The sequence below is a fragment of the Denticeps clupeoides genome, chromosome 9 (assembly GCF_900700375.1).
Source record: "Denticeps clupeoides chromosome 9, fDenClu1.1, whole genome shotgun sequence".
Classification (NCBI taxonomy): domain Eukaryota; kingdom Metazoa; phylum Chordata; class Actinopteri; order Clupeiformes; family Denticipitidae; genus Denticeps; species Denticeps clupeoides.
The window spans coordinates 14,206,043-14,228,091 of record NC_041715.1 but is presented as its reverse complement, the minus strand read 5'-3'; the positions used below and the strand labels follow the sequence as shown (position 1 = coordinate 14,228,091).

Sequence of the window (22,049 nt, the reverse complement as noted above, 5' to 3'; positions counted from 1 at the left end):
CTCTCCAGTGGAAGCCATCTCACAGCGCAGGACAGGGTCAGCGTCCCGTAACCGTGGCCAGGAGAACATAGGAGCCTGAGAAAGAGAGGACAAGGGAATTCAATTCAATACTTTTCATTGTTGAGAAATAAATCTTGGCCCACAGTGTCAGTTTTATAGACATAGACGCTGCCATTTTTACTTGTAGAGCATATATAACAAATGTGGTATATAATATACTGAAGTTATAGATATAAAAATATCTACACACAAACTGAAAAACTGATTATAGAGGCTTTCGTATAGAGCAGAATAACAAATATAGACAAAAACAGCCAATAACCAGCAGTGGTCAGTGGTCAGTCACTTCTCCATCGCTGGGCCTTGGGGAAAGACTTCCTTAGAATGTCGGTAGTGCAAAACTAAAACAGCACTGAACACACTCCTCTGGTGCTGTGCAGAGAGTGGGTGACATTGTCAATCATGGACAACAGTTTTTTCTAAGGGTCCTTCGTTCAAACCACAGGGCCAGCTCTCCTCACATATAGCGATTTCAGCACAAAAATGAGCAGAAAATGTCCTGTCCAGAGTACACTAGACACTAATCATGAATAAATTCTACTTGCTGTACTGCACTTTAAATTGTAAGAAGCCTAGATATTCAGTCCACCTACTTTTTTATTGTTTATCTCTACTCTTGTGTGTAATATTGTAAATGATGTGTCAGTGTCTTGTCTTTCATCAAAGACAAAAATCCTACAAAATCCTTTCCTGATAAAAGTTATTCTGTCAGTTTAAGAGCTCTGTGTCACTGCTGCCACCTAGAGGACAAATCCACTCCAAACGATGAGTGAAATTCAAAACATTATACATTATTTATGCACTGTTCTGTGCATAAAGGCGAAACAACCAAATAACATACGAACAATGGAGTGCTAAAGTGACAATGAACATTGGCTCAGCTCCTATGCTGACTGACACACAGCTATCACCTATCGTGGAGTAATGGAAGGGGAAGTAGTATCAAAGACAGGACAAACGTGTGAATTTAGACCGTTTATTGTATTCAGGGGCCACAATAGACCACACAGGGCTCCTGATTGGCCCCCGTCCTTATCTCTCCAATTAGAGGCAGACAGCTTCCATTACCTGGCGCTGGGGACCTGGGACACAGATTAGAGTGCGACGGGCGTGCTCTCTTCAGCTAGTGCAGAACCAATGTGCTGGGCTGGGGCCACGAGGGGGAATTCATCCTTGAAGCTATCTAATCAGCCCTGGATAAGGCGGGCTAACGCACGCATGTTAATGCAGGAGCGGCCGATCCGCCGGGAATAAACACAAGCACTTCTGATTAATCCTGTTATTGATGCATTGTTGGAGAGTTTTCACTCTCATTTATATCCCTGCAGTGAGGCTTTTTCATAAGTCCAGATAGCAGACAGCATTGGGGAAAGAGAGGTCAAGATTCCCAATGAGGGAAGGGCCAAAAAATATATACAATAATGATGAAAAATTTGCTCAAAAACAATGCAGCAGTGAGTGGTAAGCCACATGAATGTTAAGGAGGAATCGTTTAAATCTTCCATCCCCAGAACTGCTGCCTGCAAGTGCACAGCCATCTAATTCATCCAGGATAAAGTGTGAAGAGTGGTCCCCACTGCTGCCCATTTAAAAGTGCTTTCGTCGACGGATGCTGGTTGCCATGGAAACCAGGCCTATCAGGCCCCTAAGGGTCAGCGCATACATTAGAAGGGAGAAAATAAATAAAAATAAAGCATGAATGGGAATAATCATATCTGCAGTCTGCAGCGGCAGGCTCCTGAAAAAAGTAAGTTGGCGGTGGGAAACAAACACCTGTGGTTTCCCAGTGCACCTCAGGTACAGAAAAAAAAAGAAAAATTAAGATTATATTCTAGCACACTGGAATAAAGTTGGGGGTAAAATGGCAACAAGAATCTCCAAATCACGAAAAACAAGTCAAATAGCGGTGGTGGTACATGGGCTCTGGGAATTTGTGGAGCGTTTAGGTTGGGGTAGAGGCTGCAGTGCTCTGGGAAATAGAGATCAGGAGGGGGAGAAGGCTGATAGGGACCTGCTGCCAGTGATGGGGCAAAGTCTGCCAAAGCAGCTCCCCTCATGGGCATCTGAGAGCAATGAGCGCTTTCTTCTGCTTTAAAAAAAAAAAGGATGGAAAAGAGAGGCACGTCCAAACAGGAAGATGGAGGAGCAGATAGAAAAGTTGGTAAGCTGGTTTGTGAACTGTTGCTGCTTTATAGTGTTCTGGGCCAGTATTGATTTTAAGTGTTTGTGTGTGTGGTCCTCAAATGTCCAAAAAACACATCTAAAGCCTGTGTAAGTATATAGAACCAAAACGTCTTTTCTGTGCCGTCTCTGCAATTTTCAGCCCTCTGTTTAACATTCAGCTCGGGATATTTAAAAGTCGGAGGGTGGCAAGAGACAGGGATTATTCCAGGGGGTTGCCCTCCCATCACAAGCCATTGTGCATCACCCCTTTCGTAATTATAAAGGAAATTACTTTGGGAGAGCGGCAACCCTGTTCAAGTGTCATCGACTTGCTACCTAAATCTGTCCCAGAATTTGGTGATTGCTAAACACTGCTGGCCGTGTGGCTCTCGGGTCTCCTAATTTAACATATGCAGCACAAGGGGGGCATTAAATGATTACTTTCGTGACTAGTGCATTCCCAAAATAAACTGCTGAGAGCTTGTGCGGCTGCATTAATGGTCTCAATTTAACATTACACAGAGCACTTGTTTTATCATTTCTCGTATTAGAGAACGTGAGCATGCTGGAGATTTGCTGTGGCAGTACATGATGTCATGGCATGGCATTGCATGCATCGTTTGTGGACATACAAGGAAATAAATGCATTGGTTAGATGTGTAAATGCATCTCTATTTGTGGAGCTATTGTTTAAGAAGAAAAACAGCCTATGGTTGAAGGACAATGCATATGATAACAACGCCACCCAAAAATATACCAACCAAAATGACTACATGTACTTCAATGGCTGGCCTATAGTACCTGTCTAAAATATGACTTTAAAGTACATAAAGTCTCTAACAAAGTTGTCAGTGAGCATATACTCAATTATTGATGGTTTTATGGTAATTTGTTTTATTTTTTGTCTAATAAAAAATGCATTTTGTGCACAAAGGCACATACACATGCACAAACCTTGATGCCAACGTAGTCTACGGGGATAATGGGCTTCTCCAGGGTTGGCAGGCGAGATTCATCTAGCTGCTCTCCCACCATGACACGAGTGGCCACATTGATAAAATCCACTCCGATGGTCTTGGAGACGAAAGGGAAGGAGCGGGAGGCTCGCAGGTTACACTCGATCACCTACAGAGTGGGGAAAGCGTTGTGCATCTAGATCACCTCGAAGCCGGCGAACCTGCTTCAATCACATTTTAATCAACAGTTCTATGGTTTCAAAGTAAATTACAGTTTCAACATTATAAGAAAGTTTGCTCATAAGAAAAAAAAAACACTCCACTGATTCCAGAAAGAGCAGTTCGTCACTTATGAGTGATGTAAACACTTTGGAGCCATACTTTACCATGACATCATTGCCTTTCACCAGAAATTGAGTGTTAAACGGTCCTGAAATTTCAAATGCCTGAGCAATTTTACGCGTTGCTGTCTTAACCTGAAAATAACCAGAGAAAATATTGAAATTATACAACTCCAGCATCCATAAATCACAGTAAAAAATAAATACATTTAGAAAATGAGAAAAAAAAAATCAAGATATTATCAGCTGCAGTCAGCAACACACACACACACACACACACACACACAAAAACTTTATATGAACCCTGTTTTTTCTTCTATCAATAAAAATGATCTACTAATACTAACAATGACTGTTTTGCCTTCACTAATGGATTTATTAGTGAAATACTGATCAAATAAGTGTAAAATATCTGGATTATCAAACAGCATGTTTTCTAATGATTTTCCATGCATTTAGTTGATATAGGCAACACATGTATACATAATTATGGAAACTATATCCAATATGAATGTCTTGATATGATATACTAATGTGAAATATAAAATATGCATTCCATTCCATTACCCAATCTGAACCACAAAGGACTAGCTGGGTGTGAGCAGAACATGAGCAATTTAGACACTTTTTTTTTCTTCTTCATAGAGAAGGTGGGTTCTCTCCAACTTTCTTTCATTCATGCATCTTTATAAAAAACAACCAAAGACGGATTGTACCTCAGAAGAAGCACAATGAAAATGACGGCCACATACTGTTCATAAACGTTTTTTATTTTTAGCACTAGGTGGGCAGACAGGGGAGCTCACCTTCTCCAGAGCCCCCTGGCTTATGGTCTGGGTGGGTAGCATGAGGGTGGCGTCTCCAGAGTGGACCCCTGCGTCCTCCACGTGTTCCGTAATGGCGTGGGCCAGCACCTGCAGTGCACACAAACACACACAGCCGCTGAACTCGCACCTCACATCCCATCCCGAGCACTGCTCTTAACTCGACGCTGCGCACAGCACCAGCGGACGCCGTCGGCCAGCCGCGAGGTTCAATGTCATCAGCGGCCCTAAACACCTGACAATGACACTCATGAATATGAATAAGAGCCACAGCATGGCCTGACCCTGCTCGTGTGATATTAATCATGAAGACAGTGAGATGAGTAATGTGTCACAGTAACACAAAGCCCTATGCAAGACAGTCCGGTATCCACGTTGAAGGGAACTTTGGTAAAGAGACGGCTTTAGTCAAAGTTTAGGTCAGATAAAGGTGAGCGGATCAAAAGGGGGGGAAAACAATGAAAAATGCACCAATTCTAAATTCTCCTGACATGGCAGCCTGTGGAAGACTTAGCTGTTATATTTTGTCTCTGTACTTTTTCTGTCCATTTTGGACAGTCCACAAATCCTTTCTGTGCCCAAGTCTGTCCATAAGAAAAAGACATCTGCACTAAAGTGTGTCAGCTGTGTAAAGTTTACAAGTCAGCAGAATGCAGTTTCATAAATACAGTATATAACTAGTGTGTGTGTGTGTGTGTGTGTATATATATATATATATATATATGTATGTATATATATATATATATATATGCCTTAAAACCAGATGGCCAGAAAGTCACCGGTTGAAACCCCTGAGCAAGATACTTGACCCCCAATTGCTGCAGGGGGTATTGTCCCTGTAAATAATGGTCCGGATAAGGGCATCTGCTAAATGCGGTAACTAATAATCTGTTATTAGAAATTGAATTAACTTCAATCATTGTACAAGCTGTAGTGTAGAGTTGTGTTTGCATAAAATAAACCATGTCACATGGTGCATATACACATGTTTGGAGCTAGAGAGCTTTTTTATTCTAGACTGGAAAGAAAGATGTATTTAGTTGGGGGATTATTGATCAGCAGTTGGAAGGAAAGGATGATGATTATGACAGAAACTTTCTAACTTTCTCTCATGTACGACTCTCCACTTAGGTCCCTTTCTTTTATTATTCAAAGATCCCCAGACAGAATTTTTTTTATTTCTGTACAACGAACAATTCATAAACACAGTGCACCCCAAAGTATCAGCGCACCCCATTAATCCTGCCTCGCTTTCCTCAGAGCCCATGTGTGATATGTATTTAACTAGTGCTGCATGATTCCACAGCAATCTCGCACGTGTTATATCTTGCAGGGTGCTGAGAAAAACTTTCCTCATTTGCTTTCTGATAACATATTACTCAATCAAAATGAAGCGTTCCACACTCCGCTTTCAACAGATTCTAACTTAATGCATTCAATTTAGTCGACTTTTATCTGATAAAACCCCAATCGCCCTAATCATTTTCAGAAGCAATGCCACTGTGCCGAAATGCGTCTCAGCGCAGGTCTCCGACCAGGGAAAGAAAGAAATGGATCACAGATGTAGACCTGCGCTTTCATTTCTTAGTAATGTATGAGAGGTTATAGAGTTTGATCGCAATTCCTGCAGATAATTGAACATGAAAACAGTTTGAAGTGCTGAGTCCTGTCTCAGAGAAAGATGATCTCAACTTATGTCTTATACTGTGGGGTGTCACAAACGGGAATGTTGAGAAAGGGCAATTTTCTGTCCTACAAGCTGGACAGTCACTGAATACATATTTATTACATATTAGAATACACAAGATATCAATAATAGCATATTAACCAAAACTGCAGTTGTAAAATATGCACTGCAAAAGACTGAAGGGTTGAAGCTGGGTTTTACTGCCAAATAAAAGGTATTCAAAAATGACAATAATATATGAGGTTAAATTCAGGAGTCATAAATGCTTTGCATGCATCAGTTGCTCATGTGTATTCATTTTGTGAAACAAAGGAGACATTCTTATTACAATGCTGCATTACCCTTTCAGGTTTTGCAACATTAAAGGAAGTCACAATAATTGTAATTATACCAATTTATAGCAGTGTGCCATATGCCATAGCCATGTAAGAATGTAAAGACAACGTACCTTGCCCTTCTTAGCCACTGCATCAACCTCTACCTCCCTGGCCCCTTGAATAAATTTGGTGATCACCACAGGATGTTCCTAAAATCCAAAAGAACAGTACATAATGGGGATTTCTGTTATTAAAAGATAAAAAACAGGCCTATAATAATAATAAAAAAAACGATATAAAATACTGTAATTGTCACCTCAAACTAGACACGATTAAAACGCTGCCCAGAATCAAACCAAGATGTTTTCTTCATTTTGGGCCCAGGCATCTGCAGCCCACAGCTTTGTTTTTTCACTTTCTATGTGGGTCACAGAGAGGAGCACACATTTCTGGACTAAGGGGCATTGGCAGGGCCGCAGTGGGTCGGACTTATTAAAGTCGCCCTGAGTGGACCAGAGCTACTATAGAGGCTGTGGACCGTAGGGGCAGGTCTGGTGAGGCCGGCTGTTATGCCACCTCCAGGCAGGGGCATGTTGATGTGCCAGGTGCAGAAAAGCCACCCGATGGGGCAGAGAAGGGGGAACAGTAAACAATGCAATCCTGCCCAGAAGCCTTCAAAGCGAACACTGCGCAAAGCAGCTAATTGAGCACAGCAGTGTGTGAGTGTGTGTGACTACACTTGAGAACAGCAGTGTGTGTGTGTGCGAGTGTGTCTAAAACTTAAATCCAATACTAGCAAACAAGACAGACATCTTTATCAATGTTCAATGATAGACAGTAAATAACGAGGTACATCCAAATACTCATACTGCATAACTACACAGCACACAATAAAGCTGCACCCTATAAAATGTGTACAGTAATGTAGTTATGTGCAACTTGGTTGCCAGGTTGATCATTTACGATAGGTCTAAATTTAACATACTACTGATAAAAAAAAGGTCAACTGACATGAAACATTTTTTGCTTTTATATTGGTCTTAGTGGTCCCCTAATACTTTATCTGAAGTCTTTTATTGAAGAAAAGCTTTAAATGCAAATGAGGAGGAGAGAGACAGGACGACATCTCAACCTATAGAAGTTGAGGGGGCATTCGCAGAAATGATGTCATCAACACCATTCACAAACCACAATGTTTGCTGCAGACATGTTGTGTAACCTTTCCCCTTATGACTACATAAAGGGACAAATTCAAGATCCAAAGCGCACTTTATACATATCGTCATTTCTAGCCACTGCAGGACCATAGACAGGCTAGGAGAACTATTAATTAATGTTAAATAATGAAATTAACTGAAATTTTCATAATATTTCATAATAAAACTCTAGACAACTAATCGGACTGCTGTTTTTTTGTCACAGTATACATGTGCTCATAGGAAATTGATTTATTGAGTGATGTATGACCAGCTCTGCTATGACAGGTGGTAATCTACATGTTAGGACTGTGCTTTTTTTGTTATGTCAATTAAAAAAATTAAATAGAGGAACAATTAGCTGGTGGGAAATTGGCACTATGTGAAGGGTTGAACTGGACAACTGAGTCATAACTGCTGTATACTTTCCCTTTTTTCCCCCAAACGAGATGCATGTTCTCTCATTTCTGTGATGCTACCTGACTGTCTTCTATTGATATGTGTTTTAATAGAAGTGTAGGTCTCCGTGTTTTGTCCCAGTGTCTCCAAACGTCTCCAAACCATTAAATCAACGTTGCAAAACATTGCTTTCTGACACGCAAATGGTGCACTGCAAACATATTACTTTAATAAAACAAACAGATTTTTCATTTATTCTGTAGATATAATGTGGATTCATTGTATTGAAAAATACCCTGCAGGCCTTAGTTATGAGTTGCTGCATTTTGAATTTTTATTTGTGTTCATTGCGACCACAGTGCTTAGATCACCCAGAGATGCTTTAGGACTCTGTCACAGCATTCATCACGCCATTTCCTAGTTGGGGCTATTTAAATTAAATGCACTGTATTTTATATTTATGTAAACATTGCAAACTATAAACTGCTTAGATCACTTCTGGGCTCACAGTTTTTCCAAGTAAAGACATTGTTCTTATTGCAACTTTAAAAGTCCCCAATCATGTAAATTTCACTTTGAAAGATTATTTAACATTAATTCGAGTTCCCCTAGTCTGTCTATGGTCCTGCAGTGGCTAGAAATGGCTTTGTGTGCTTTGTGCTTTGGCCATTCTACTTCACCGTTCAGAGAGCAGCAACAGATGGACAGATCCCCTTATGTAGTCAAAAGGTTACCTCCCCTTTCTCATGATTTGTTCACCCAGAGAATTTCTTTCCTGAAAAATGCTGACATGACTTCCTGGTTTCGCAAAACATTGAAGGACTGTATAAAAGTGGCTGTAATTCTGCACCATGGCTGAATTTCTGAAATATACAATATCATATACAGTATTAGGGGACCACTAACCTATATAAAAAAAAAAAAAATAATAGGGGACCTTTAAAATTAAAGCTACTGGCAAAGTTAAGCAAACACAAAATACAGCAGAATCATTAAAGAGATGAAAGTGTTCTGCTTCACGATACAACTTGGAACTTTGGCCATAAGACAAAAAATGAAATTTTATTTATTTTTTATTAAAGAACTGCTTTTGAATGCCACTGCAAATGATCACTGATCACAAAACACAAAGCAAGTGACTTATTATTTGGGTGGAACAGACTTATGTTTGTAATAAGCTCATAGGGCCTAGGACTATGGGCTGACAGATAAAAAGATTTCCTTAAAAAAAGTTACATCATTCTCACCTGGGACACCTGAGCAGCCTCTTCCAAAAAGCGTTTCATCTCTTGCTCTCCATAGGCTACGTTCATGGCTGAACCACTGAAAGAGAAAGTTCAGAACATAACACAACCTGAATGAAATAATGCTTCTGTTCTAGTGGTTTATCTAGAGTGTCACAAAAAAAGGGGATGTAAAAAGAAAAATGTTGTGATACTGGGGTCAGCCAATCCTCCAGGCTTTTCAGAAACGAGTCATTAAAATGGCCACTCGGGGGTAGAAGACCTAAGACTGCTGGACAGAAGGTTTAGTGTCCACCTGTTCCACAACATGTCCTCAGGGACCGCAGGTGATGCTGAGTGTAGCAGACCCGTGCCTCCTGGCCACATCTCCCCTCCTCTTGCCTTAAACAAACCAGACAGCAGCTAAGGACCAATCGCACCCACATGCTTATCACGTCGGCCCAGAATGGCGGTGCTACGGCCCGAGCATTACTTAACTCTGCCTGCAAAAGGAATGACTGCGGCTTGTGACACGAACATTATTTGTTACATGAATAGCTGCCACACAAGCTGATTAAAAATCCATGGGCAGCTTCTCGGCTGAAAAAATGGCAGGCCGAGTGCAGTGTGACGCAAACTCAGCTGTTCCACCACTGTCCCTGTGTCACGTCCATGGCAGCAGGGCAATTTGCTGATCAGTTGAACCTCTGACTGCGCTTGTCAGTTCGCATCAGCCTCCCTCATAAAGCACACTTTCCCAGGAAGTGTAGCCCGGGGCCAAAATTAATCAATGCAAAAAAGAACAGCTCTCACTGGAATAGCCTCTGATCTTTTCTGAAGTGGACAACATCTGCCCGAAGGGAGCACAGGCTTTGAGTTTCAGTTAAGGAGTGAATCCCCCATTGTTGGGTCTTTAATAAAATCTCATAAAATAGAAATTATTAAACGTTATCAAAGAGGCTCAGTCTCAATAGATAAAACCACATGAAAAAAGGTCTGATCTGGCAACAAACAAGATCTGTGAGAGAATTGTGATGCTAGACAACTGGGTCAGAACTTCTTCAAAGCAGCAGCTCTTGTGGGACATTCTCAGCATAGAGTGGTTAGTAGAAACCAAAACTTACAGAACACATAGCGATCTGGCCACAGGTTCACAAGTGGCCAAGGCTCTCATTTGAAGACCAGCCTGTCTGTTCCAATAAAACAGAAAAGCTTCTGTAGCTCAGATAAAAATATGCTTAAAAGGTCTCTATGAGCAAAAGGTGTCAGAGTGACTTTGCTGACCCCAATGATCTGCTGACAAACCTACTTTCATGTGGATGCACCACCAATCTAACGGTTGTTGTAGACTACGTGCACAGATGGAGCACAGAGGCTGACGAAAGTGGGTTCGTTTGAGCAGAATAACGTGGAATTAGGAAAACTAACGCAAGGTATTAATGTGGTCTCCAAATTCAAAGTTGGTCACATTTTTTTTTTAATCTCATTATGCAACCAATATGTTACATGCAGTACAAAATGATAAAGGGAATGGCAAACAATATCTTTCAGTTTTATTGCTGGTTTTATTGAAATACTGATTGCTCTATGATATTATCCAGAGATTTTTCGCCAACTGCCTTATTTACTCTTGTATATGCTCTTAGTATTTGAAGGGCAGTTTATGCATAATGGAAACATACAGACATTAATCTGAACCAGACATTTTATGGTTGATATACGGTTGAATTTATAAACAGAATGTTTCGTTTCTGTAATTTGCCTTAATACTATATTCATTTGGACCTACCAAGAGTCATGAATTTTCTGTCAGGGATTAAAGTAATGGTGCTTTTAGCATGTAACCTGAAAGAACGAGTGGAACATGGAGTGTGCAGACTAAAATCTGCCACCATCCACACACCACAATCTGCCAGACTCCACACACCAATCATCAAAACACGCGTCCTTTCATTATGTGCAAATGAGCTGAATGACTGCTTCTACGTTTGTAGTTTTTCATGTCATAAATAGCAATCATTCCAGAAAAAGACTATTAAGTCAGTGTTTTCACCAATCAGATTCTGATTTGTCATATCCCCCCCCCAATTGCTACACAGCAGGGCCCTACATCTTGGTATATTGAGCCATGAACACTAGAAACTGGGAAATTACAACCAAATTAGGTCGTTAATTTCTTCAAGCGAGTTTGTAAGGACTTGGTTTTGATTTTGACCAAGTAATAAACTAAAACACCGAAGGGTATGATAAAGCAGTACTCTATTCAGGACGTTTTAATTGGCTAAACATGGCTTATCAAGCTTCGGTAACCTGACATAATTGCACAATGTTTTAAATAGTAATGTGAAATTGGTTCAGCAATTAAACACTTTTTAGGTGTTGTTTGACTGTTGATCACAAGCTTCAGTGTTTGTTTTGTTAAGAAAACCTGAGCACCCAAAAGAATGTATGTGATACCATGATACCCCACCCAATTCAACCACCAAGTTCAAATTCTCTTCTTAAAATTCAGAAAAAATAGGGTTCCTGAGCCAATCAGTTCCCACTTAATAATTCAGGAAGATGTAGCTGAATAAGTAATGCACCTGAACTCACCTCAAAACATAAGAAGGTCGGAGAAGGCAAGGATAACCCACTTTGGAGGCAAAGGCAAATGCGTCATCCTGGAACACATATGGAAACGAAGTTACATGAAAATAAATATTACAATTTAAATACATAATGTATGTAAATATATGTTGAAACATACATGAGAAAATGAAACAAGACCAGGTTTCAAAAGTCTTGGAGAGCAAAAAGTGTAAGTTAATGAAAGAAAATATAAAAGGAAGTATAGTGAGGGCAGGCATGAAAGACACCCCCTTTTGATGATCTTTCTTTTCCTTCATCTTCATAGGCAATCTTTACTAAATGAGCAAAGAAATCTAACAATCTAACACAAGATACTATCTTTGAGAGTCCATGCTCAGCCGCCCAGACTATATCAGTAGGCAGGGGGCTGTGTCCTGAGAGAAAAGCAGTGTGCTGCGAGAGACAGAAGGCTCGGAGGATCTCGCGCACTCCCGCCCACACGGCATGCTGGCTCTGCCAGCGCCTCGCCTCCTGCCCTGTGATGGAAACGCTGAGGAGTAACCGGCACAGGAAGAGGGACCAATTTCTAGACTGGACATTCAAAAACTGGACATAAAAAAAAAAAAAAAAAAAAAAAGTTAAATAAATAAATAAATAATGGAACATTTTAAAAATACCTGTGGCACAGGATCCACTTTAAAAGTATATGTGCTGCCAGTTGCAATGTAGACTATAATTCTGAGTATATAATGATGTCGACTGCCCTTCTACAAGATGGAACTAGCTGTTGCTTAAATGAACAATGACATGTGGAAGAAGCTGGAAAATACTCAAAGTACTCAGCTGTAGCAGACAGCATCACTTTCTAATTTACAGCAGGACCCAGTGTCTGCATGCCATAACAGACAGTGCCGGTGTAAACACAGAAATCAAGGTGAGCCGCGGTAAGCCATTATTTCGAGATTGTTAAAAAAAAAAAAAAAAAAAGTTTTGCTTAAAAAAATATATATATATATATTTTTTCAGTCCTAACAAGATGCAGAGATTTCACGGCTGCGGAAGAGCAGCCCCATGTTTCACTGCTGTTCCCTCAAAAAAAACATCCATATAGTGTAATATGGGGTTGCCTCATCATGTGCATGGGTTAAAATCAGAGAAAATATTGTACGGTAGGAAAGTAAGAATGCATTTCTATGATGTCTTGGTATATTTCATGTTTTCTGATGATTATTTGGTGGATGGCCAGTGCATTTTGACTAAAAGCTCTGTACTGAGTTTGTGTTTTGCACTTCATGTGGGTGAGGCACCATATACTTGAGAAGATGTAAAATTACCAGTGAGCTGAGGGCTCTCCATGGGGCCTGGACAATACCCAGTTCGTCCAGGGTACTGGAGAAGATGGATCGCTCTTCTGCACGGTCGATCTGCAGTGGACTGGTGCCCAGAATCTTTACCCCATTCTGGTGCAGGGGCATGGCCAAGTTGTTAGGGATCTGACCTCCCACTGAAACAATAGTCCCAGTACAGCCCTGCAGATGAAAATGTTCAAGCATTATCTAATACTGATACATGCATACTAACTCAATGGCCCAAACATAATATTTACAGTATTTGGCAGATGTTCTTATCCAGAGAAATCCCTCATTTGGTTCGCCATTAGTTTAATAACTCAGAACCCAAGTCAACCCAACAATGTAGGTTAATCAATTATTCAATATCAACCTAAATATCCCTTGGCCATTGTTTAAACTGCAAATGTAAAAATCACAACATATTTTTTGAAAGGAAAAAAAAAAAAAAAGAAACCAGTCTTATATTCAGGTCAAGAGAGTACTAGTTTTACACTATAGATGTATCTCAACACCATCAGGCTCATTACGTAATAAGCAGTTCAAATTAAGTGCTTTTTAATAATACTATATGCAACATATAAGCTACAGTTTACACACAGAGCATGATGTTTACATTCTACATGAACAGGACTGAATTTTGTAGGCTATATATCGGTAAATTGTGAAAGAATGGACAGCACAACCCAAATCAACCACAGCCAGAAGAGAAAAACATCACAATATCTGTCCAAATATTCATGCAATTGCACTGCATGAAGAGCATCTGCTGTCTTTATACACTGAACCATCACAAATCAAGCAAGAACGTACAAATGACCACGGATCCGTTCAGTGGTTTCCTAATACAAGTATGCCCTCATAACCTTGACCAGGTTTCCACAATGAATGGGTTTTCGCACTCTCAAGGGTATCAGGAGGTCAATTCCCCCCAAGCGCTCCTGCGGCATGACCCTGCATTCTTTATGGTTTTTTTTTGTTTTTTTTGAGGACGCTTCCATGACGCCTTTCTGTCTGATCCACAGATGTACTCCCCTAGCAACGACATGTATGACCACTTCATTATTCATGCGCTGTTCCTCCTCTTGCCCCCTCCAGGTTCATCTAGGCTGCTAATGCAATGTTAATTACAAAAACATCGCATCTGGGAATTAGCTGTAGACGCGCGGTTTGAATGCGTTTCCTCCACAGAATAAACAAGCAATCATACCGCGATCCAATAGCCACTTATCCAGGCTTTTACATTCTCGAACATAAAAACGTCGATGGGTATTATAAAGGGGGTAAATAACACTAAGCACCGTGCTGAAGGCTTTAAGCACGTTTGGGGAGATAAGGCCTCACCGAGGAAGAAAAACCAATTCAAAAATTTCAAGATTATCAAAGGCGATTATAATGAATCATTTACAAATAAATGCATAATGACAACTCCATAATTAAAAATATAGCAAATGTTCATCCAAAATTAGCTTACTAATGCTCTAAATTGCAATAAATCATGATATTCAGTGTGAAATTACAGTGTCTTTAAAATGTACTGTTTTTATGCTACTTTCAAGCACTTGGAAGGAAAGCTGGGACACAGAGCCGGTTATGTAAAAGTGTCTGAGCTCCAGTGGGACCAGCAATATCAGAGACCTATCCTCCGGGGAGAAAAAGCGGAAAAATCTATTTCCTGAAATTCCGAAGATTAAATAACCTGTGCCGTCTGCCTCCATAAAAGTTAATAACAAGCCCTCGTCCCTTAACTTCTTATTTCACTCATTTCATCTCTCTGACTGTTAAATGTATTCCAAGCAACGCAGGTCTCCTTAGAAAAATTTACTTCGAATTTACAGCTTTAATAATCTGTAATTGCATGTCCAAATTACAGACTTTTTATCAGACCAACCTTATTATCATCATTAGCAATGGCACGAGAATTTAAAACTGTTTGTAGTGTGTGTGCTTTGTAAGAAAGCCCTTGCTGCGCCCTTGTCAACCAACAGTTCCCCATCAGTGTTGGGGACGTATGTACGTGACCCTCTTACCTCCTGCTGTGTGATGTCCATAATGCGTTCCAGGGTCAGCTCCTCAAAATACAGTCGGTCGCACTCATCAAAGTCCGTGCTGACCGTCTCCGGGTTGTGGTTCACCACCACCGTCCGCTTGCCCATCTGTCGAAGGGTGCGAATGCAGGACACGGCGCACCAGTCGAACTCCACGCTGCTGCCTGCGGGGGGGCCGAATGTTGCTGCCACTGTATTTAGGAACACATGGGTGATTTTAAGAATTGAAGGGAGAATGGATCTTACCTATGTGATAGGGTCCACACCCCAGAACCATCACTCCCTGGTTACTGAAGTCCAAATCATGCTCCTGTTGGGCAGTATGGATTAAAACAATAAGCCACAGTGCAGCAGTAAGCTGAAGGTCATGAGGTCATTTTACCTGGCCATGGTATGTGCAGTACAGATAGTTGGTCACAGCTGGATACTCAGCAGCAAGTGTGTCGATCTGAGGACAGAATCAATGTTTATTTGCTGTCTGCAGGTCCTGCATGATGCGCTAGACATCACCTGTGCCCCACGGTCCTGAGGTTCTGACCTGTTTCACCCAGGGTCGGATGTTGTGGTCCAGCCTCAGCCCTCTGGCCTCCTCCTCGGAGCAGCCCAGGGCTTGGCCCACTTGCCGGTCAGAGAAGCCGGACTGCTTGATCTTCAGCATCAGCTCCAGTGGGATATTACTTCTAGGGATCAATGGCAGCACATAGAATGCCAGTTAGTGAAATTTAAACCAAGAAAAGGACATAGAAAATTAAAGTATTTTTAATTATTATTTCATCCACATAATGCGTTATATGAGATGACTCAGCAATTTCTAAATGCAGCCTAAAAACCTTTTACAATTTATCTGCTCACTCTTTAATGTTCTACTGCAAAAAATGACTTTTTTCATTATTCTGCTATTGCCTTATTCATATTTATGAATCACTTAAAATTGCCCCTGTGTGTGAAATGTGGTATATAAATAATATTTCCTCAGCCAACTCCATATTTTAACAGCTTCCATTGTTTTATGTTTCGAAGAATTCAAAACAGACAATATCAAAGACCTCAAATGGGTTTCAATCACACTGCACTCACCAGCTTTAAAACGGAAAAAAAACACCGCACATGTACAGCATCAAATTTTAACCTGTGCGCAGAAAGGCATCCCTCCCATCAACATGACTTCTGTTCCGTCTGAAGAACGGTACACAGCTCCCCCAAAATCCCATCTGACATGTCAATATATCTTATCGGAGATACTTCACTTGTTAGTGTTTACTGGCTACATTTCCCCCTCCTCTTTGCTGCAGGGATACAGTAATCCGCCTGCATTCCCTATCAGCTTGACTGACAGGATTAACATGACATGGACAATGGGAGCTCAGAAGTGCAGGTGGAAAGGCCTGTCCATCTGACTAACGCCAGATACCCCCTCACCTCAACTGCCAAACTACAATGTGCATCACAAGCAGAAATATGGAAACATACAAGCATGTACACGGAAACGCATATACATGCTTTGTTTATTTGACTGAGAAAATACACTGCTCAAAAAATAAATAAATAAGAGCGTTCTGCTGCCTGCAACATGCCTCCGGCATGACTGGTTCGGCAGTGGGTCAGTAATGGTGTGGGGTGGCATTTCTTTGGGGTGGGCCGCACAGCCCTCCATGTGCTCGCCAGAGGTACGCTGACTGCCATGAGGTACCGAGATGAGATCCTCAAACGTCTTGTGAAACAATATGCTGGTGAGGTTGGCCCTGGGGTTCCTACTACTGCAAGACAATGCATTAGACTGTCCACCACCTCATCAGGAGCATGCCCTATGGATTGTAGGGAGGTCACAGAGGTATGTGGAAGCCACACACACACACTACTGAGCATCATTTTGACTTGTTTTAAGGACATTACATCAAAGTTGGATCAGCCTGTAGTGTGTTTTTCCACTTTAAGTCTGAGTGTGACTCCAAATCCAGACCTCCATGAGTTGATACATTTGATTTCCATTGACAATTTTTTGTGTGATTTTGTTGTCAGCACATTGTGTAAAGAACGAAGTATTTAATAAGCATATTCATTTAGATCTAGGATGTCTTATTTTCATGTTCCCTTTTTTGAGCAGCGTTTATACATGAAGAATGTGAACAAACACAGTAAACTCTGAATGTTAGTTTTGCTCCAAACTAGAACATAAATATGATAGTTTAAAATCAGTTGTGTGGTTTTGATAAACATGTTAACCTACAATGTTTTTTCTAATAAGAACGAACAAATACAAAGGCAGTGTGACAAAAAAGTGAGTTTTTTTAACAGAAAGCCATCTCTATTGGACAAGACCAATAAATCAGTATACCTGCAAAAAAAAAAAAAAAAAAACATGAACTAAAAGAGAATTTGAGGAAAGTCAGATTTGTGTTTGTTGGTTGTTACTGCTTGTTTTATTTAGGCCTATGTACTACCTCAAACAGCAGTTTAAGCATACATGAGCATTTTTATGGTCACTATTATATTTTGGGCAGTTATGTAATTGTTGTGGTGGGTTTCAAGCATTTATTGGACCGGAAATCATCAGCTATGTCTGGCAACACTGTCCATGCTCTGCTCTACAATGTGCCAGTGCCACTAGATGAAGTAAGAATAAGAGCAGCTGCATTCTCAGTATTCAGTAAATACAAAGTAAAGGGAGCCATAATAGCTATGTCCATGCCTTTCAAGTAGATATAATGACTAAACCTTGATTTTAGGTAATCATCTCCACCACAGTCATAAAAACATAGTTCATATAGTTCATAAATTATATAAATATTTGTTAACATACATAGTGGACAAATAGACATGAGCAGAGGGACAAACATATCAGTTGGAGTGCTCACTTTCAGCACATATGATGATCATGACTGAATTTACATGGTTTGGGTTTGACTGTAGTAAGGGGTTCATGTAGATTGCTGACGCTTAAAAACATCCTCAAAGCGCCATCTAGTGAACGACTTACAGAACTGCAGAGGGAGCCTTCCTGCAGTCAATATGCACAAGGTTACAGAGGTAGGTGTGTGTGTGTGTGTGTGTGTGTGTATTCTCATCTCACCTGTTGTGCTGACCCAGGTGCTGTTCCAACTCTGTGATTTGCCGAAGTTTGTGCAGGAACCACTTGTCAATAGCGGTGAGCTGGTGAATCCTGTCCACACTCACCCCACCGTGGAGGCTCTGAGGGGTCAGCACAGAGGATGTGTTCACTTCAGCTGCACGACATAAATTAATCAACAGCGCTGCCCGGAGAATGCAAAATGGGGCAAATATATAAATGTGGCAGTAAAAAGGTATTATTAGGTCACCCTTAAATAGGGAATAATTCCACTTAATTGCATGCGCTGAGCCCACAATGTGTCTTGAATATAAAGCGGGACGCCAATGGACTGTGACCCAGTGAGTTTTTTGCTGTTGCCGTGGTGCTGGGCCGCTCTTGGGCTCCTGGCCAATCAGCACATGCCCCTCAACAGCCTGTCTGCTTAATAAGAGACATAACCAGCTCTGAATAAAACTGCTCGTCCAGGGAGTCACCAAAAATTACAGTAGCACTGTTTTCAAGGCCAACCTTGAGAGTTATTGATGTTCCAAAGCTTGATCTGATTTGGTCCATTATTTTTTAATGAATCTGCCAGCATCGATAATTTCATTAAACGTTAATGAAAAGCTCTTCTTATAAAGGACACTGAACTTTGTTTTATATATATATGTAATAGTGTCAAATTCTACAACACAATATGCACCAGCTATTGCTGATTATCATCATGATTAGCTATCTATCTATGTTACAATTTAAATTAATATGTAGAATATTTTACATTATGCCATAGTTAGTTCTAACCTGGCATTTTGATTGGCTGGAAGGACTCCTGAGAGTGAATCGTGACAATATTAAATGTGAGATCAATGGGATACTGAGGTCATACTGTGTGATATTGGAAGAAGTGTTCTCATCTATTGTATTCCTAAAATTAAAGCTCCACATCTCACTTTAAAGTATCATGTAAATGTCAAGTATAATATTGCAAAATATTAAATGAACGGGTATTTCTACAGAAAACAGTACAAAAATCACAATTTTTTGGTGATTAATTGAGCAGCGGCCTACAGTTGTACCTTTGCCAGTGAGAAGATGCGAGTGCTTGAGGGCACAGAAAGTTCCTGCTCCAGGTTCCATTGCTCACCCCAAGCCTTCTTGAGAGGCAAATGGGGCACAAAGCCATCAATTGAGGGGTGGCACATGCGCAGGGCCTTCTGTATACTCTCCTCAAATGTACGGCCCACTGCCATCACCTGCGTGGGGATAAAATATACTGGGTGTACTATGTCAATGTGTATAACAGTTAATATCGCAAAAAGACAAAACAGAGCTATTGTGCATTTGCTTCTTGGTAAGTGTTCAAGTCGGTCATGAAACACTGGTATCATACACAGTGTCATGGTCCATTAATATTAAAACAAATGAAATAGAGGAAATGTCCTTGTCTCTGACCTCGCCCACACTCTTCATGGCACTGCCAATCTCCCTGGACATGCCCTGGAAGCGATCCAGGTCCCAGCGAGGAATCTTGGTGACAATGTAGTCCAGACTGGGCTCGAAGCAGGCTGTGGTCTTCTCGGACACCGTGTTCTTAATCTCCGGCAGAGGGATGCCCAGTGCCAGTTTGGCTGCCACAAACGCCAGAGGATACCTGAGGAAGGTGAGAGGAGCGCAGGACATCACAGGTCCAGCAGGACATTGGCTCACCAGATCGAAAATGCACTTGCATAGACGAAGCCGCTGCGTGTGGTTATTAATGCCTAAATTAAATAACGAGGCCTTCTTTATTTCTCATCAGCTAATTAATTAAAAAGGGATTTCTTGGGAGCCTTGGCAACTGCTTCGTTCTTTAAGCACCGGTGAACAGGAACTACTGTAGTTATAATAACTCCTGGTCTGTCTCCTTGACTGCACTGTGGAGCCCCTTGCAAGTATTTATTGCTCCCATCAAAAGTTTCACAAGCACCCTGCGCCGTCCTCCTGGGTAATCAAACAAAGTAATCTTTTCCTGACATTCAACCGTTCTTCAAGAAAATGTCTTCTAATAATCTCTCCATCACTCGCTGTTTTCATTTCACAGAGAAATTGCTTTAATATTGAAAAATAAATACTGAAGCAGGCAGTATGCAGAATGCTCTTACCCAGTGGCCTTGGAAGCCAGCGCTGAGCTTCGGGAGAGCCTGGCGTTGACCTCAATGATGCAGTACTCCAGTGAGGACGGGTGGAGGGCGTACTGGATGTTGCATTCGCCCACAATGCCCAAGTGTCGCACCACCTTGATGGCTGTCTCCCTCAGCATGTGGTACTCCTCGTTGGATAGGGTCTGGCTGGGCGCCACCACGATCGAGTCCCCTGCACAGACAGAAATGGGTCACCGCTGAAAATTAAATTCTCATCCAGCCAAGACCCCAGTTCCTTCACTTCTCATGAATTTTAAATGAAGGCCGAAGCAATAGTTCACTCAACAACGATGGGCAATATAGCTGAAAATTAACTGTCAGTTCTTGCACACTATTCAGTATTATTAAAATATTGGTCAAATAATATTAAAAGAAACAGATCTATTCATCAACCTGGAAATGGTCTGTGAGCATACCATGCAAGAAACGAATTGAGAAGTGCACCTGTGTGTATGCCCAGGGGGTCAAAGTTCTCCATGTTGCAGACTGTGACGCAGTTGTCGGAAACATCCCTCACCACCTCATACTCCACCTCCTTCCAGCCCATCAAAGACTTCTCCACAAGGATCTGATTGCTCATCGCCAGTGCCTGGAGTAGAGAAAGCCTATTTAAACCAAACATGAACGTTTCCCATCAATCAAGCCATTTACTTTCTTAACACATCAAAGTTCAAAGCATCTTTTCGACCTATACTGATCAGCCATATCATTATGGAAATTGTTGAGTAGGTTTTTCCTTTTGCCTTCAAAACAGCCCTAAGCCCTGGAGGCATGGACTCCACTAGCTCTCTGAAGATATGCTGTGATACGTGGCACTAGGGTGGGCTAGTCCTGACCACTCCAATCAAGGAAAATCCCACAGGATTTGTAGTTTCAGAGATGCTATGTTTCAGGCACCTAGCCATCAACTTGAAGGATTTAATGTTTACTTGCTGCCTGACCCTGGTCCTGGAAGAACATCTACCAAAGAGTCTTCACGCCTGCCCTACCTTAATTAGGCTCCAGTGTTACTTAATGGACTAATAATGAGTGAAGCAGATTGTGAAGATATGTGGTTCGAAACAAAAACATCCTGGACAAAGTTCCTCCAGGACCAGATTTGGGAAACACTGACCTAACGTACCCAGTCACTGGTGTCACTTCAGAAAGATAAGTGATGTTATTCGCATCACCAGTCAGTGGTTTTAATGTTATGGCTGATTACTGTGAGATAAATAATGTATGCAGGTTTGTATACCCACCTTTCTTGCAGTCTCTTCAAGTTTGTTCCTGTCAGCACACAACCCTGATCCCAGCCCTCCAAGGGCATAAGCAGACCTCAGCATGACAGGGTATCCAATCTTCTCTGCTGCCTTTAGAGCATCTGCCACCTAGAGGACAGAAAGGGCAATTGCAGAAAAAAAAATATCCAGAATTGTGATTTAGTCTGATCATGCATTTGCCCTCACCGATTCCACAGCGATGCTGGGTGCAATTTTCTCATTGATATCCATCAGCTTGTCCGCAAAGAGCTGCCTGTCTTCCGTGGCCATGATGGACTCAACTGGTGTCCCCAAAACCTTCACCCCGTACTTTTGCAAGATGCCACTCTGAAACAGCTCCACACCTGAGACCATAGTGAAAAAAGATGAGAACAGCTTCAAGCTGCTAATAGTACTCCTGTAAGTCGCTTTGGATAAAAGCAAA

At 41.3% G+C, this 22,049-nt stretch overlaps 1 protein-coding gene across 2 annotated transcripts in view; it reads right to left on the bottom strand.

Annotated features, from left to right (window-relative positions):
• cps1 (carbamoyl-phosphate synthase 1, mitochondrial) overlaps positions 1 to 22,049 on the bottom strand; it is a 32,647-nt gene that overhangs the window by 5,536 nt on the left and 5,062 nt on the right. For both annotated transcript variants that reach the window (XM_028991322.1, XM_028991323.1), the window contains 19 exons: positions 21,812 to 21,969; positions 21,605 to 21,733; positions 20,808 to 20,952; positions 20,325 to 20,535; positions 19,636 to 19,834; positions 19,260 to 19,436; positions 18,205 to 18,323; positions 15,673 to 15,814; positions 15,517 to 15,582; positions 15,381 to 15,444; positions 15,117 to 15,298; positions 13,072 to 13,266; positions 11,762 to 11,829; positions 9,191 to 9,266; positions 6,480 to 6,557; positions 4,327 to 4,434; positions 3,566 to 3,655; positions 3,178 to 3,348; positions 1 to 75 (listed from right to left, as the gene is read on the bottom strand). In XM_028991322.1, coding sequence (XP_028847155.1) covers positions 1 to 75; positions 3,178 to 3,348; positions 3,566 to 3,655; positions 4,327 to 4,434; positions 6,480 to 6,557; positions 9,191 to 9,266; positions 11,762 to 11,829; positions 13,072 to 13,266; positions 15,117 to 15,298; positions 15,381 to 15,444; positions 15,517 to 15,582; positions 15,673 to 15,814; positions 18,205 to 18,323; positions 19,260 to 19,436; positions 19,636 to 19,834; positions 20,325 to 20,535; positions 20,808 to 20,952; positions 21,605 to 21,733; positions 21,812 to 21,969 — 2,453 coding nt within the window. The remainder of the gene's footprint in view (positions 76 to 3,177; positions 3,349 to 3,565; positions 3,656 to 4,326; positions 4,435 to 6,479; positions 6,558 to 9,190; positions 9,267 to 11,761; positions 11,830 to 13,071; positions 13,267 to 15,116; positions 15,299 to 15,380; positions 15,445 to 15,516; positions 15,583 to 15,672; positions 15,815 to 18,204; positions 18,324 to 19,259; positions 19,437 to 19,635; positions 19,835 to 20,324; positions 20,536 to 20,807; positions 20,953 to 21,604; positions 21,734 to 21,811; positions 21,970 to 22,049) is intronic.